A 17,433-nucleotide genomic window follows, 5' to 3' on the forward strand; every position below is an offset into this window, starting at 1 on the left:
TTGCAGTTAAAAAAGTCATGTATTCTCAAAAACGTAAAGGTGAAGTAAGCGTTTTTTTGCTGGCAAGTAATCGATTTGACTTTACACCTATGTGCCTATATTTTTAAGAAGTATTCAGAGTTTTACAGAAAAGCTATTTCTTGTGAGTGACATGAAAAAGTCTTAAATGTTTTGAGTAACATGGGAATGATTAGATAATGATATTCAAATGATATGCAGAAGGTGTGACTCAACGGACCCTTCGCAAAGACCCGCCCCCGCTTAGTTACTGTTGCTACGTCTGACAAGCCATGTGCTCTCACACCACACATCATGTTCTTACTCAGTAAAAAATACATTGCAGAGCAAAGAGGTAACTGACAATACGCTGACAGACAAGACAGATGAGGTTACTTTGGGTATAAAACAGTCTCAGCTTACAAATTTTGCCATTTTTGAAGAAATTCACACAAAAATACCATTTGTGGCTCTAATGTGTTGTGACAGATCCCCGTAGTGCCACAGTTCAAGCGTGTGAACCGATCAACTCTTCCTCTTTACTACTAGTTACAGCATGAAATAAACATGAATGAACATCAGAAGGTATCTTGTTACAACTGTGGAAAAACATCAATACAAACAAATTTTCAAGTCCACCGACGTTAAAGGAGAAGTCCACTTCCAGAAGAAAGATTTACAGATAATGTACTCACCCCTTGTCATCCAAGATGTTCATGTCTTTCTTTCTTCGGTCATTAAGAAATTATGTTTTTTTTTTAAGGAAAACATTTCAGCATTTTTCTCCATATAGTCGACTTCTATGGTGCCTCAAGTCTGACCTTCGTAAATGCAGTTTAAATGCGGCTTCAAACGATCCCAAATGCGGTTGTAAATGATCCCATCTGAGGAAAAAGGGTCTTATCTAGTTAAACGATTAGTTATTTTTATAAAAATAATACAATTTATATACTATTTAATCTCAAACACTCGTCTTGTCTTACTCTCCCTGAACTCTGTTTTTGTTCCGGTTCATGACAGTTAGTGTATGTCGAAAAACTCCGATCTAATGTTCTCCCTCAACTTCAAAATCGTCCTATATCGCTGTTTTACCTTTTTTGTAAAGGGTGTTTGATCTTCTTTACATGTTCACTTTGCAAAGACTGGGTCAGTACTTCTGCAGCGATGTAGGATGATTTTGAAATCATTTTTTAAGTTAAGGGAGAAAATACAATTGGAGTTTTTCGACATACCCTAACTGTCTTGAGCCAGAATACACAGAGCAAGACAAGACGAGCGTTTGAGATTAAAAAGTATATGAATTGTATTATTTTTATGAAAATAATCGTTTTGTTAGATAAAACCCTTTTTCCTTGGCTGGGATCATTTACAGCCGCATTTGGGATCATTTGAAGCCGCACTTAAACTGCATTTTGGAAGTTCAAACTCGGGGCACCATATCAGTCCATTATATGGAGAAAAATGCTGAAATGTTTCCCTCAAAAACAATTTCTTTACTACTGAAGAAAGAAAGACATGAACATCTGGGATGAAAAGTGGGTGAGTACATTATCTGTAAATTTTTGTTCTGGAAGTGGACTTCTCCTCAACTGTCTGGTTTGTCTGTAGGACAAAATAGCGGATTCTGCGTTATGATTGGTCAGATCGTCTGTCAGTCAAACTTCCAATGAAGGGTGAACTTGACTGACCAAATTTTTACACATGAATGGATGAGTTCTGAGAGCCAAAATATTACAATACTACTGATATTGTTTAGATAATAATAAGAAGAAAAAGATGACGATAACATTCTGTATTACTATTATTACTAGTAATTAGTAGTAGTAGTAGCAGTAGTAGTAGTACAGTGAATATATTTTGCCACCTAGTTACTATTATTAATAATAACATTAATAATAATAATGTAATAACAATGTAATAAGACAAAAAAAGAATAGTGCTATAATTAATCAAGTTATTGTTGTTGTTGTAGATATGAAAAAAGGAAATAGTACAATAACTGACTGGTTATATGATAATTGCAGCAACTATGAAGACCCGCCTAATATAGAAGTGATAATTGATGTGGAGTCTTCATCTTCATACAAGTGTACGTCAGTTTTAATATGTAGCTGTAATTATTACAAATTAATTTATGTGTAAAACATACTTGAGGAAACTAGGAGACTTAAGGAGAAACTTAGTGCACCTATCAAGTGTAAGGTGATTCTTACCTGTGTTATTATTTGCGGCTGGGTAGTCAGCTGCCTGCATACTGCCCTTGCAGTAATGCTTTTGACTGCAGCTTTAACCAGTCCGGTAGAAAGAGCGTCGCTGTTTGCCCTCCATTTTGGATCCTCCGGTTCAGCTCGCGTGTGGCAGTTACTCTATAAACCCTCCGGGCCAGGAAGTGCTGGATTTGCTAAATGACCAGTTAAAAAACTCACTGTGGTAAAAATGCTTGCTAAACACGGGTTCCTATCCTCCAAGCCATGGATATGCAGCCATGGCCAACTGTGCAAAGTTTCACTCTAGAGCTTGGAAGTGTTCGACGTGTCTGCAAGAACTGTCTTTTTTTCCACTTTTCAGGCTTGGCATGTGAGTGACACAGATGCCCATAGGCACCGTCTTAGCCAATGTGCCAGGGGTGTCATCCTTCTTCAGGAGTCCCGGAGTTTCATCTTAGGAGAAACTGCGGCGAAAAGAGAAAGAGAGAAAACTGGTTAACACGATTATATTTGAACAAGTGATTCCCGTTCCCCTTCGGCTGGTTCATTTCGGAAGAGAGCCATATGGAAGGCTACACTGGAGAAACAACCTTCTTTATTTGTTCAGATGCAAAAACACAGCAGGGTGGCACTTTGAAGTCTGGAGATAAATATAACTGGGGGTGGCGTGCACACCTCTGAAAGTAAAATCATCTCCACTTCAAACGCTATGGGGAGAAACGAAGCCCGCTCAACAAGAAAAGGCAAACGAAACATTGTTAGCAAAAAGTACAAATGGGTAGAAAAAAGACAAAGCAAATAATATGGATATGTGTAGGGCAGACCTGGACACAGCCGTGTAGGTTTGTCACCTGTTAGTCAAGCTACTAGGAACCAAAGACTCCATAGCCGTCTATGGTAGAGTTCTGCATGGACATTACATTGACCCTAAAGTCTTGGGATCTTTTCAAAACTGGATGCCTTAATGAATAGTTAACTAATCATTCTTAAAGGAGACATATTATTCCTCTATTTACAATATGTAATATAAGTTTCAGGTGTCTCCAAAATGTGTCTGTGAAGTTTCAGCTCAAAATATCCCAACAGATCAATCATTATATGGGTCATTCTATAATTAGGGGCACATTCAGAATTTGACAATGTAAAGAAAAAAGTTTCCCTGTTTCCCAAAAACCCAAACATGACTGATCAAACTGAAGAACTATGTGAACGCTCATTAAGAAACATGTCTGCTCGCTGTCTGGCGAACATGACCCCAAGTCTGCAAAATTATACAGAGCCCATGGTTCAGGAAACCAACTTGTTTTAGAAATATTTAGTCTGCTTCAGGAAACAGACTACTAATCTGTGTACGCAGACTGGCACAGACAGTGCATTTAACTGTCTCATTTGTACAAGAGTGGAGATGATTTATAGCGATAAGGAGGAAGTTAGAAAAGAGTGTGAGTGAAGTTTTCTTTTTGTCCCCAGGACAGAGTTTGTTCATTGTTTGACTGACAGCTCCGATATCAGCCAGCATGCACAAGCCAAGACGCTCCCTCGCTTCTCTCCTCCTTCTCGAGGACAGTTCCTCCTTGTGTCAGCATTCTATGCGACGAATATCTCTCTCTGGAGATCGGCCAGTGTGCCGCGGCACGCTATGATGAACTGAAAATGGAAGATAGGGCCTCAGAGCAACAACTGCAGCGGATATAAAGTAATGCGAAGGACTGATCTGCATCATTTCTGCACGTACTTACTCTTTCAAGTACTTTCTAAAACTTCTTAAACTTTCTGAGAAGTTGACAACATCCGGAAGTCCTTGCACGGAAAACTGAGCTGATATCACTTTGCAGCAGACAAATCATATCGGTACATCTGACCATAGATCTGTTCTACAGGCCATATCTTGTTCCTCGAAACTAAGCTAAAAAAGCATATCTGAAGCTGAGGCTATCCTAGAGATATATAAATGCATTTTGGTCATGACTGAATGATAAACAAAAGATTCTGTGAGCCAGGAATCTTGAGGCTCAGCTTTGACATAATACACTGACTAATCCTCGCATTTGCCCGTCAATGGCTGCCCATACATTCCCATTATGACACAGCCACATGGCAGCGCTTTCCTTTGAGACGAGAAACGCCATAGGGCATGTTGCTCTTCTGACATTGATTAACGATCTAACAACTTCCCACCGTGCCAGATAAAGGCAGTTTGGCTGAGGGGCAACACACAAGCGCGCACACACAAACACATATACACTGAAGGTGAAACCTCCACCCACAGACTATCACTGTTCCACTTACAGCCACGGTGTGGAGACCCAACACGCAATGTGTGAAAACATTTCAGTGCTATTTCAACTGCGCATGTGACAAATAAAACTTGTACTTTGAGGAATGATAGGCAAAAGGATCTAGATCTAGACAAGCTGGAACCCTTTGGGAGGAGAGATGGATGATGGATGTTTGAAGGTAGTGGGGGAACAAGCTATTTGCACCACAGGGTTAATGTAGCCTAGCATTTAAAGAGCTAGGCTGGTAACAAAAGCATTGTAGGTTAAAATTCCCCAAGAGCTGATTCATGAATTATCACCATTGTGCAGTCCCTTCCCAGGATGCTACAGGTGTATTTTAAATCACCTTTGATAAAAGAATAATCTAAATGACAAATTAGTAAATTAGACACTAGCGTTACAGGTTAGATACTTGAATGTAGTTCTTGCAGTTACTGAGAGCCAAACTACAGACCTGAGCAAGGGCTTGACTTAAGAGAATTTATGGAGGTTAAATACAGGTCAAGTACTGGTATTCTGGATGCACTCAGGGGGGCTTTTGGAAGACACAAGTAGGCCAGCAAGAAGTGAGTTGTATTAGCCGAGCGATGAAATAACTACTGTCTGGATGAGGAGCTTAATAGAGCAGTGGCCAAGAAAGGCAAAATTGCAGACCATAAAGCATTGAGAATGGGCAGTTGTTGTAATGTGGTCAGCAAAGTCTAGATCCAACAGTTTTCAAGGATCTGGGAAAGAAGACTGTAATTGACCTTCAACTGAGTTTTTGGAGCTACTTGGCTCAAAAGAAGAGTTATGTTCAAGTTAAATGAGTCGGCAACCAGATTGATAAGTCAGAAAGGCATGCCGAGATCCAGTATAAGATCATGGGTGTAGAGACAGAAAAGAGGAAATGAGACGTGCTGAGAATAAGCAACACAGTGTATGACGAACAATGAATGCAAAAGTGTGCAAACTGAGAAAAGTATGGGCCCATGTACCGAACCCTGTGGTACCCCACTGCTGAAGATACAGGTTAAACAATTATTTTTATTACATGTCAGGCTTGCATAGTGCATATTTATGGTTCTTGTTTAGTATTGGCTAAACGTACTATGCGAGTCTGGAAGATGGACCAACTTTACAACAGTTTAAAGAGGAGGTCATATGGGTTTTCAAAAAAATATCTTTTTAGCAGTTCGTATTGTAGCTATCCTTCAATAGCCAAGTTTCCATCCAAAACATTTTTGCGATGTTTTGTTATCAACAAAGAGAATATACACAAAAAAACTTTGCGAAAGTCTGCTTGATGACGTTATCCCTAAAAAAAAAAAGTTGCCCTTGAGCTGTTTCCATACATAATTTCACCTGCTGCGCAAATTACATAGGCTAGCAGCCTGTTCTTTATCCATCTGAAACAAAACTTGAGACTATTTAATTGTATAGGCCTACACAAAATTATTTTTATTAATAAGTGTCTTTTTTTGTACTTAGTTAGGGCTATAGACTACTTAGATATTTGAGCATCAAGGAATATTCATAAACAGATGCAGCTGTATTATTATTATTCTGATTAACTTGTTTTAGGCTGTATTGCAAATAGGAATGTTCATTTCAGTTATTTTATTTCTCCTAACCAGCAACCGACCGCCGTTAAGCCATTATTAACTATTAACCGACAAGATTAGACTATTTTATATTACAATTAAATTACGTGGCTGTGACCCATTAAAAAATTTTATACACGCAAAAAGCAGAATAAACAACAGAACGTATGGATTCAAATGGTCACATCAGGCACCTGCAGTGCTTCTGGGAACATAAACATAATAAAGCTATATATAAAATAAATAAATAGGCTTATATGTGAAATATATTTTTTTCTAAATAAATAATAAATTAACTAAATGATAGAAAAAGAAACTGTGCAACAAGTAGCAGCCTATATGCAGAATTTTGTTTCATTTTTGTGATGCACTCCTGAGAAAGCGGCATCCTGTTTGTTTCCTTTATTTTACAAAAGCACAATGTTTTGTTTTTATTGTGAATGTACACAATGTACTAAATTTTTGTACAAAATGAATGCATTTTAACTTGCAACGTAAAGGAACATCCAATTAAGACGTATGTTTCAAAGATATAACTCATCCTTTTCTTATCATATATAAAATAATTTAAAATTCAATTTAATAGGCTATGATTTAATGCGCTTTTGAATTGCAGAGAAAAAGTGCTTTAACGTGAGCAACAGCATGAACACGGATGCTGCCTATAGGCTAATTCTGTCATGTGATACCACATTTATTTGCGTTGAAGCCCCTTTTCTCGACAAAAATTATTTCCAAACAATTATCGCTATAGAATTTATATAGTGAGTTAAATGGAAAAGATTTTGTCAACACATGAGAAATTTTATCGATAAATGGAATTTCCATTGGCTATATTGGTAAAAATTTAGAAGCCCTGAATATTTTTACGCAAAAAATCCTTGGATGGAAACCTTGCTAACGTAAACAGTCTGCAAAGTTGTTTATCAAAAAAGTACATCATAAATAAAGATATTGTCTCTCAAAAGAAAGAGCCGACTCTGAACCGCCTTAACGAGTCGTCATATTTTCGAATCTTCTGCCTGTTACCGATCTACGTCACTAGTTAACACATTAGCATAATCTCTGTCTGCCTGCCCACAAATACTTCCGCTAGTTAGTGTGTTTACATCATGTCAAGAATACGCTGTGTTCAGCGCTGTGAAAGCAAGTTTGTTTTGTTTTCATTGCTGAAAGATGATAATGTGAAGAATTAGTGGTTAATTTTTTTTTCCGCAATACCACAGCAATACAATTCGAACCTTTTGTTGTGTGCTCGTCATTTTATAGAAGGACTGCTTGGTTAACCTTAGTGAGTTCAACTCGGGATTCACTAAAGTTTGTCCTTGAAAGATAAGTCTGTACCTTCTTTATTTGGACCAACATGCATCTCCTAACCACAACCTGTAAGTATGATTAGTATATTATGTGTACATTTTTAACTGAGTGCTCAAAATATCAAGTTGTGTGTGCTAATATGTGACGTATACCTAGGTTTCCAGGTAAACCTCGATATTACCTTCTTACTGAAATAGTTCTGATAACTTGCTATGAACCCATTATTTCCTAAGAATGTGTCAACTAATGTAGACTGTTGCTGTTTTAAATACTTTGTTTAATAATAAAGAATGTAGACATATTTTGGTTTATAAACTGTATTGTTTCATCAGTCAGTCACGTTAGCACTCGGCTAAAGTATCTACCATTATTGTTTTGTGAAGTGTTTACTGTTTAGCAGCTAAACTTTAGCTCTGGGCTTGATTCACTTGCATTGTGTACGGAAAGACCAATCACAACAGATTTGGCCAGCTGACCAATCAGAGCAGGGTAGGCTTATGGAAGGGAGGGGTTTACAGACCTTAAGCTCAGAAATGCTTTGAACGAATCGTTTTGAAATCATTGCAAAATGATTCTGATATTAAATGTATATTCTGAGAAAATGACAATGTTTTCTGACCTTAGATGCATTTAAACCTTTTGTAGAGGACTTCAACACAATATTAGGACACTTTAAAATAACATACGACCTGCTCTTTAACCTGTATCTTCAGCAGTGGGGTACAGCAGGGTTCTGTACTTGGCCCCATACTTTTCTCCATTTTTACTCTAATCAGAGCAACTACATGCATCTGCACACCACAACCTATAAAAACACAAGTTCTCCTAGATGCTCACCTAAACCCCGCTTCACTCTTGCTGCAATTTTATGTTATTACATAGACATATGAGCACTTCACTAGCAGCCTACTGCACAGACCCCAGCAGGGAGCTGATGAAGAACATAAATTGAGAGTGAGGAGCCTAACTGTGTTTACCAGATTAAACTCTGTTCTTTCTTGTGTCTGGAGAGAGTGAAATCAGAGGAGTTCCCGCTAACCGCTACTGCAATGCCTGTGTGCTGTTGCTATGGCCTTTCACTGTCACTAGGCAGGAATGAACTTGCCAAGATTTACACAGACTTGTTTGCCTACAAATGATCTTTCAGTTTCAGTTTTACTACGTCCCCCCGTGACCCGAGCCGACTAAGAATCTCTAACCCTAATTCCCGACCCTAATCTTAATCTTAGATTTGTCTCTGGCCACACTTAGGATAACCTCCTCACCCACAGTCCCAACACTTTATGTAATCAGCTGTCTTATGTAAGCACACATACTCAACAGCCAGTGTGCGAATTATACAATGACTTTCAGAAGTCAACTTTTTAAAAGCAAGATTTTACACGTCTCATGCAAACAAAATTGCATTTTGCACCCTCACCAAACATCAATCTTGAGGACTTTTTTAAGTAAAAACAACTTTTTATGTTTACTTTTTTTATATATATATATATATATATAATAATAATCCAAAGATTTAAGGACCAACAATCTCCAACTACAAAGGGGGGCACAATCTCATTTCCATAACGTTCCATCTTTTTGGCACCAGGTGAAAATTTACCTTCTAAATAATTGTAAACTAACTTTTCTTGTTAAAGAAACATGTAAATGCTTTGCTTCACCATCTCTTCAAATAGGTGGGTCGAACCACCACATTTCGTACCCGATTCAACAGCCGTTAAGTAACTGCGTTCAGCCTCAACAAGAATATAGACTGTTATAAGCACTCATGCTGTTCAGCCATTATTTGGCATAGTTCCTGCTTTTGGCGTAGGAGTGCCCACGTAATAACCCAGCAAGAATATTTGATGAATCTTTTATCTTACGTAAGGGCCCAAAACACATCATCGTCTCCCTATCTGCTCTCCCATGAAGGATTTCCTTCTCACTTCCTCTTCATTCTGTTGTTCTTTATTATAAGGAGCTGTGAATCAGCCGGATGTGCCAACCTCGGATTTCATCCTCTCAGGCATATTCTGCCACCTAAACAGTGCGTGATACAGACACAAACCTACAGATAACCAGCAGCACCTATTTATAGATCATCCACCTACTCTGGAACTATCATTTTTAGCATTTACCTTTTTTTACCACTTGGCCATCCTGAACTGGACAGACACTCATACACACCTGTTGTCCTCAGAGACCACTGATTCATTACAATCCTGCCATGCACCCAGTGTGACACAAGCCTTTTGCATTCTCCATTAGATGAGTCACAGCTCAATTAAACCTCCCCTGGCAGACACACACACACACACACTTGAAGCAGGCTGAGCACTCAGGAGGGTGGCACTGGCTATAGCAGGCCTGCCCTCAGGCCAACATCGCCATAAAGTCGGGTCCACTTTGCAACTTATCCTGGCCAAGAACTGGCCAAACCAGGCATGGTGGGACAAAGCGTCAAGCAATAAATGTAAATTCAGAGCTTAACGGTGCATTTCATTCGCATTTGAAATTAAAAATACATGCTATAAAATATATTTAGAAGCATGTGTGTGAATAAAATAAGTTCCTGCAGGTCCTTAAAAAGAGACGAATCAGTTTTATGAAATTTAAGATCATAAAAAGTCTTGAATATCTGAAATGGTATAACCAACATCCTAGTTATAATTTTAAGAGGTCTTAAATTTGAGGATGGAAAAACAGGAATTACGATATAACCTAATGTGATTAAACTTCAAAAGCCTATGACTTAATTAAATAAATGTGAGTGCTGCACTTTTCAAAGTAAAAAGCACAATGCTGTTGTACATTCTGCAGACTCATGGTTTCCTAGCAGTTCACAATTGATGAACAGTGAATTTATGCAAATAAACAGCTTTTGAATTGTTACTTAATATTGTTTATGCTGAAATACATTTTGGTGGATGAAGTACACAACTCAAGTACTTGAGTAAAAGTGCAGATATGTGGAAGTGAGCTGCCACTTCATTTCATGGGGCGGGGAGTGAAACGTCAGCGAAGTGGCGCTGGCTAGGGAGGGAGAAACGCGGTTCAATATATTCGACAGATAAGCTGACGAAATTCAAACAGCGCTGAAAGGTTGGTCATCAATTGCAATCATTTCCATAACTTTGCAAGTTATGGCTTTTGCTTTGGCACTGTCCTTGTCAAATTTGTGTAGTAATAGTGGGTAACGCTGTTTGTTTGGCAGTGACTTTTGTCTGATAATCTTTATAAATTTTGGGACGGCGAAACTTCAGATGGCTTATTAGATTAGTAGTACTGAATCTTTTCAGACGCCTCTCGGGCAGGTAAGTGCAGCTCCTATCTTTTTTAATGGGGAAACATCAAATTCTCCTAAACTGTTCACCAAGCTTACGAATAAATTTCATATTTGAAATCACCAATTGAAATCTGACAAGAACTGCCTCATTACTATTGTTCCTTGTCTTTCAATAGCGTTAAAAAAAGCTTATTTTTCAGGCTAGATCTGGCAGTGCGCATGCGCAGTATTAAGCGCATGCTGACTGTTTCTATAGCAACCGGTACTTCTAACGGCAGCTGACTTTACTAATCAACGATTGCCTGTTTCATTACGAAGGCGGGGCTTCGAGGCCATAATGAGCGTTGCATATTTCCCCATTCAAAACTATATGAGTGACAGGTCTTGGGTATTCTATAGTCTTTGTGATCAAAACCCTAGTGGCCAGCAGCAAGCACGTGAAGTGGTTTAACCAGCGGAAAAAATACATAGGGGTGCGCGGGGCACAAACTAACGCGGGGTTAATTGTAACACGTGGTTTGAATATTTCCACACAAGCTAGCATAACCAAATTTACGGTATTTACTTGTTGCCATGGCAACACTATACAGTTACACTATAAAAAAGTGTGTCAAAATTCAAAAACCTTTTGATGATATCACTGAATGTTTATTTTACCATAGTAGAAGTTACCATAGTTTAGATAGTTTATTATTAAATTTTTCTTCTCAGTTTTTAGTATTCATTTAAAATGAGACAAATCTGCTATTATTTTAATCGCCAATCTGTTGTTTATCAGTTTAGATAGTTTATTAATGCTTGGCAAGTCAGCAGAAGACACAAACCATTTTTATATTCCGTCGCGCTGATGGTGAACGTTGTAACACTGCGTTACAATCTGCCCCGCTATATTAAACTATGCTATTCTATGACATTAGCCATGTAATTTTCACTATTTACTTTTATGGATTTTAAAAAGAAACCACAAGAAACAGGTGAATAAAGACAATCGACATTTAATGTTGAGAAATTAATATTTCAAGAAATGTAAAGCATTTTGGCTCATTTATATATCTTGTGTTCTATGAGAGCTGTGTTTGGAGGGAGGGGAGTGTTTTTCTGAATATCTGAATGTGTTTCATCTATTTGTGCACATTGTTTTGAACTATACTGTATAGCTGTGTTTTGCGATCAGGTCCATTGGATCATTTGAATCAGTCAGTTGTCGACTCGAGAACATCTGCAATCAGATCATTCCAATTTGTGAATGAAACGTTTGGTGCAATTTGCAAACCGATTTAACAGATTCATTGAAAAGAATAACTTTGTTCATGAATCAGACACCGCTTCTGCGTCTTGGAGCACCTGAGATATTATAAGGAGTAACAACGTTTTATGAAATGTACTGTAGTGAAGTAAAAAGTATGATCTTATGCTTTGGAATATAGGAATTTAGTGAAGTAAAATTAAAAGTTACTACTCAAGTAAAGTACAGATACTTGAAAAATGTACTTAAGTAAAGTAATGAAGTACAACTGCTTTGCTACTGTCCACCACTGAACAATAGTAAATAATAAACATTTCAAATAAGAGTCCCATAATTCCTATTTGTCCCACATTAGTAATATCATTTTGTTGTTGTTTCTTGGTTATTATTGGTATTTTGGTTATACAATAAAAGGTATCTGGCATTTAAATCAAAATGTTCTTGTAGCTTTTGTCTGGGATGTTTGGTCACAGGAAGAAAAGACCAAGAGCATTGTTTAACACATTATTAAAGGGATAGTTCACCCAAAAATGAAAATTCAGTCATTAATTACTCATTCATGTTGTTTCAAACCTGTAAGACCTTCGTTTATCTTCAAAACACAAATTAAGATACTTCTGATGAAATCCAAGAGCTTTCTGACCCTGCATAGACAGCAACACAACTGACACGATCACGGCCCAGAAAGGTAGTAGGGACATCTTTAAAATAGTCCATGTGACATCAGTGGTTTAACCTTACTTTTATGAAGCTACAAGAATAATTTTTGTGCGCAAAGAAAACAAAAATAACTTCATTTAACATGGTACTCTTGTGAACGTGTGTCAAAGACTGACACAGAAGAGAAGAAATGGTTGAATAAAGCCTTTATTTTTGTTTTCTTTGCACACAAAAAGTATGGACTATTTTAATGATGCCTTTACTATCTTTCTGGGCTTGAATGTTTCAGATTTCATTAAAAATATCTTAATCTGTGTTCTGAAGATGAACAAAGGTCCTATGGGTTTGGAGCGACATGAGGGTGAACTATCTCTTTAAATTTACAGATTTTAGTAGTATCGGCACAATAATCTGTTTTTGGTCCAAAAACGCTAACTATAGCAGCCCAGGACCTTGTAAACATGTTTATTTCCAGGTAAAAACCTGTTTCTTCGACCCCAGAAACTTCCTGCAGGAAGCAAAGCCAGCCAATCACAACACAGCTTGGAGATTTTATCAAGTGCTGGCTGTTTTTATGGCTAATAGGCATGCGAGGATGTTCCATGTGTAAAGTATAAAGCATGGAAAAGGGAAAAGACTGACAGGCCCAGAACTGTTGTGTCTGTCTGTATTTGCGTCTTAGATTTGAAATATGTGTATCTTTGTATTGTGCCGGGCTCTCATTATTGTCTGGGTGTGTGTGTGCACAGGGGTTCAGGGCTGAATGGTGCCAGTCTGAGAGTGTCTCTATGGTGCCTGCCTCGTCTGCCAGCCTCAAGATTGATTTATCAAGACACAGAGAATGAGGCAACACCCCCCTTACGCCATCTTCCTGTCTCTCTCAAAAACACGAAGTCCCAAAAACACCCCCACCCCCGCCACAATCACATTTTCCCCTCAGACAAGTGCTTTGCAGCCAGAGCTAGACACCGTCTCACACACTCTCATGTGGGGTGGGGGCCGCTGGGGGGGACTGGCACAGAGGGGAATCATAACACTTGATGCTAGCAGAGCATGTCGGAGGTAAACAGCATCATTTTCTCTTTTATTTCATTTACGACACAATAAAATATGGAAATAAAAAACGTGGGAGGATGTGTCTCCCCCTCCCTGCGCAAAAAAACTTCCGTCTCTCGCCCGCATCATTATCCGTCTGCGTCGTTTTCAATCGGCTGGCGAGACGGAGAGAGCTCACGGGGGAAAGAAAAGCCAGCAGAACATTTTTAATCTCTGCTGTGTTCCTGACGAGAAAAAAAGGACAAAAAATAGGAATGAAAAGGCAGAGGCTGAGAGAAAAGTATTGCAGTGTGGGTTGAGTTATGACGGGGCTTTTTCTTTTGCAAAAAAAGTATTGTGGCGATACCATAGTATGGTCATGGTATATAAAAGTAACAGCATTGTGATACATACCATAGTACCAAATGATTATTGAAGTGGACAATCTAATATTTTCATATTTAGAAAATATTTGTGTCTGTTTGGTTGATTAGCAAGAGTGCTCTTTGAATCTTTCCCAAAATCTATTGACAGCCTTGTCGACAACTAATAAACATTTACTGTTTTCAATGAGTTTTGAGTAAATATTGCTTGAAATAAGTGTTGATTTCATTTCATGCGTATTATATCAGATTATCTACATTAGCAGGTCCAAAATAAACACTCCAACAAACTCCAAGTGCCAAATGCAAATAAAAATTGGCTGAGGTAAATAAATAAGTTGCCCAGTTGGCCAGTAACTTTATTGGGAATGAAAATAATTTGTGATTTAAGTTGAAACTGAAACAATATATGTGACCCTGGACCACAAAACCAGCCATAAGGGTCAATTTTTTGATGTTGAGTTTTATACATCATCTGAATAAATAAGCTTTCCATTGATGCATGGTTTGTTAGGACAGGACAATGTTTGCCTGAGATACAACTATTTGAATATATGGAATGTGAGGATGCAAAAAAAAAAAAAAATCAAAATATAGAGAAAATCACCTTTAAAGTTGTCCAAATAAAGCTCTTACTAATGCATATTACTAATCAAAAATTAAGTTTTGCTATATTACAGTAGGAATTTTACAAAATATCTTCATGAAACATGATCTTTACTTAATATCCTAATGATTTTTGGCATAAAAGAAAAGTCAATCATTTTGACCCATACAATGTATTTTTGGCTATTGCTACAAATATACCCCAGCGACTTTTGTGGTCAGTGTTGGGCATGTTACATTAAAAAAATGAAATTAGTTATAGTTACTAGTTACTAGCTGAGTTTTATCATTATAAAAGTAGCATGTTATCAGGGAAAGTAACTATTTTGTTACTTTAAAAAATGTTAAAATATGTCAAATAACTTGGGTGCCCCCAATATTAAATATGTTAAATGAATGTTTTTTTTTTTTAACTCACCAGAATTATAAAGCTTATTGGCACAGCCAATGAGATTGGTGCTTGTGCATTAGTTCCGCCTACTACTGGAAAAACTGGCAGTTCTTAAAAGCTGAAGAATTCCAAAGGAACTTATTTTGACAGGAAATACAGCAAAGAATATTGTTTACATGTAGCGCGTCAATTCTGCATGGTTTTTAAGACTCTCTCGCTCGACAGCTAGTCGTGTGCCTTCTCACTAGAGTTTACGGTTCATTAAATACAGGTGCGCTGCGCATCCATTCAACTGAAAATTGAAATTATAATAATATTATAGTAAATTATTGTAACGCTGCATTTTATTGTCAGTAACAGTAACAGTGTTGTAACGGGGGAAACAGTAATTCGTTTGGCTACTCATTACTGAAAAAAAGTACGCCGTTATTCCCATCACTGATTGTAACCCTCACTGATGAAAGTGAAGAGTATTTTAATGGCTTACAAACAGTCTATCAAATAAAACATATGTAACGACTGATTTTAAAACACAAATAGGCTACCATAATTAAATTTAGGATATCTAAGTGGTGGCACGTTATGTGAAATATTACTCATACTGAAACACAAAAATATAATGAAATGATATGGGAAAAAAATAAAATGTAAAAAACATATATATGCACAACTAACGGTAATACTGTTTAAGATTTCTATTCAAGATGAAAGCATAAATCTAGGATATGCTCTGCTGGTTTCAGCGCAAAACTTGAAACCGTGACATTTCATTCATGAACGTGCTTCACTCAGCAGCGCTAAAACCAGCAGCGCATATACTTACTTGCTGGCAACCCACCAAAATATTATTATATTATTATAATAACACATCTAACTGCTTTTATTTTTGTTCACATTTTCATTTTTAATCATGAAACTACAGGACGACAGTGCAGTGTTTAAAAACAACAAAATACGCTGGAATTTTGTTGTAAAAAAAAAAAAAAAAAAAAAGATTTCTTGATTTTAATAGATTCTCATTTTGATGAACCAATAACAATTCTTAAATCCCAGTCGATCTTTTGGACTATGCTGTTTTCAGCTGATGAATAAACAGTACATAGTGTGTCTTCTTTCCAATAAATCGCATTAGGCTAGGCTTTGTTACTTCTGATATGAAACAAAGTCTCAGATTTCAAATTATGTCCATTTCATTAGAAAATTCAAGCAATAAATACAGTTTAGGCGCTCTTTAATGTGACATGATAGATCGTGATAGATCTGTGCATAATCAAACGCATACAGGAATACATTCGTGAAAGTTTGGTTTTTGTTCTGGATCCAGCACTCTGCTGCCAGACTGGCACTCGCCACCAACTGGACAGGAGTGGGAATTACAGTTACAAGTTACAATGGATCACCCTCAGTGTAATCTGTCAAAGTGACAGACGGCCTTCAGAAATTTTTTTTCCGTCACTGATAAAAAAAAGAAGTCTGTCAATGACGGACAATTTTCGGTTAACACAACCTCTGATATATATATATTCACATATCAAACTTTGCCCGAAGCCCAGGTATTTACAGTTAAGAACACTAATTGTACTGTAAGATACTTCAAAAAATATCATGGCATTACCATGGTACATGTCCAGAAAACATGGTTACACCATCATACTTTTTTTGGTAATTTTTATTAGAGTTTCAGAGGTCTGTGGAGGGACATACAGTCTAAATCTCTCCCATACCGCAATAAAGAAACGAAACACAATGTTCCAGAGTGTTGAAATATAATTTATTATGACTCCGGAGGACTTTAAGCTCAAGACGACAAGAGTCAGATCAGTATATCAGGAGCTGAATCAGATACTATATCTGATACATGCTAATGCAGCCGTTTCAGCTTGATGCCTCGTTGAAGATTATATCAGAATGTGCTTGTGTCTAAAGGACAGCTTTTTTAAAAAACGGAGGCTGATACGAAGCGTCTGGTACAGCCAGACAACACCATCTTATATATCTGCAGCTGAAACTTTCATAGCTCATTGGTTGGCGTTATTGGCTGGAGCAGTGCAGACCTGGGCTTCATTTCGTCCTTTCTAATTGACCTTCTAATTCTTGCTGACGGGGTTATTTATCAGTTTCTGTCTTAAAGGAATAGTCTACCCAAATATAAAAGAATCTCATTACAAACTTTCTTTTTCCTGTGGAACACAGTTTAGTAGTAAAAACATGCTATTTTGTGTTCTACGGAAAAAGACAGTAATTCAGGTTTGGACTGACATGAAGGTGAGTAAATAATGACAGAATATTCATGTTTGGGTGAACTACCCCTTAAATCATTCTCAGAGATAAATACACAAACAATAGCTGGATAGATACGTGCTAAAATCACCGTCTAGACAGAAAATGGGAGAATGTGAGTGTGTTTGTCTGGTTCATGAAGACATGAGGTGTCTGTGACCTTCCTATGGCCCCTCAG

The 17,433-nt window shown here is 37.5% G+C and overlaps 1 protein-coding gene across 1 annotated transcript in view; it reads right to left on the reverse strand.

The window, feature by feature from the left end:
* Positions 1 to 17,433, reverse strand: part of ldlrad4a (low density lipoprotein receptor class A domain containing 4a) — a 107,855-nt gene that overhangs the window by 61,090 nt on the left and 29,332 nt on the right. The window contains 1 exon segment of the mRNA XM_051137680.1: positions 2,211 to 2,668. Coding sequence (XP_050993637.1) covers positions 2,211 to 2,250 — 40 coding nt within the window. The 5' untranslated portion in view covers positions 2,251 to 2,668.

This window comes from Labeo rohita, chromosome 19 (genome assembly GCF_022985175.1).
Source record: "Labeo rohita strain BAU-BD-2019 chromosome 19, IGBB_LRoh.1.0, whole genome shotgun sequence".
NCBI lineage: Eukaryota > Metazoa > Chordata > Actinopteri > Cypriniformes > Cyprinidae > Labeo > Labeo rohita.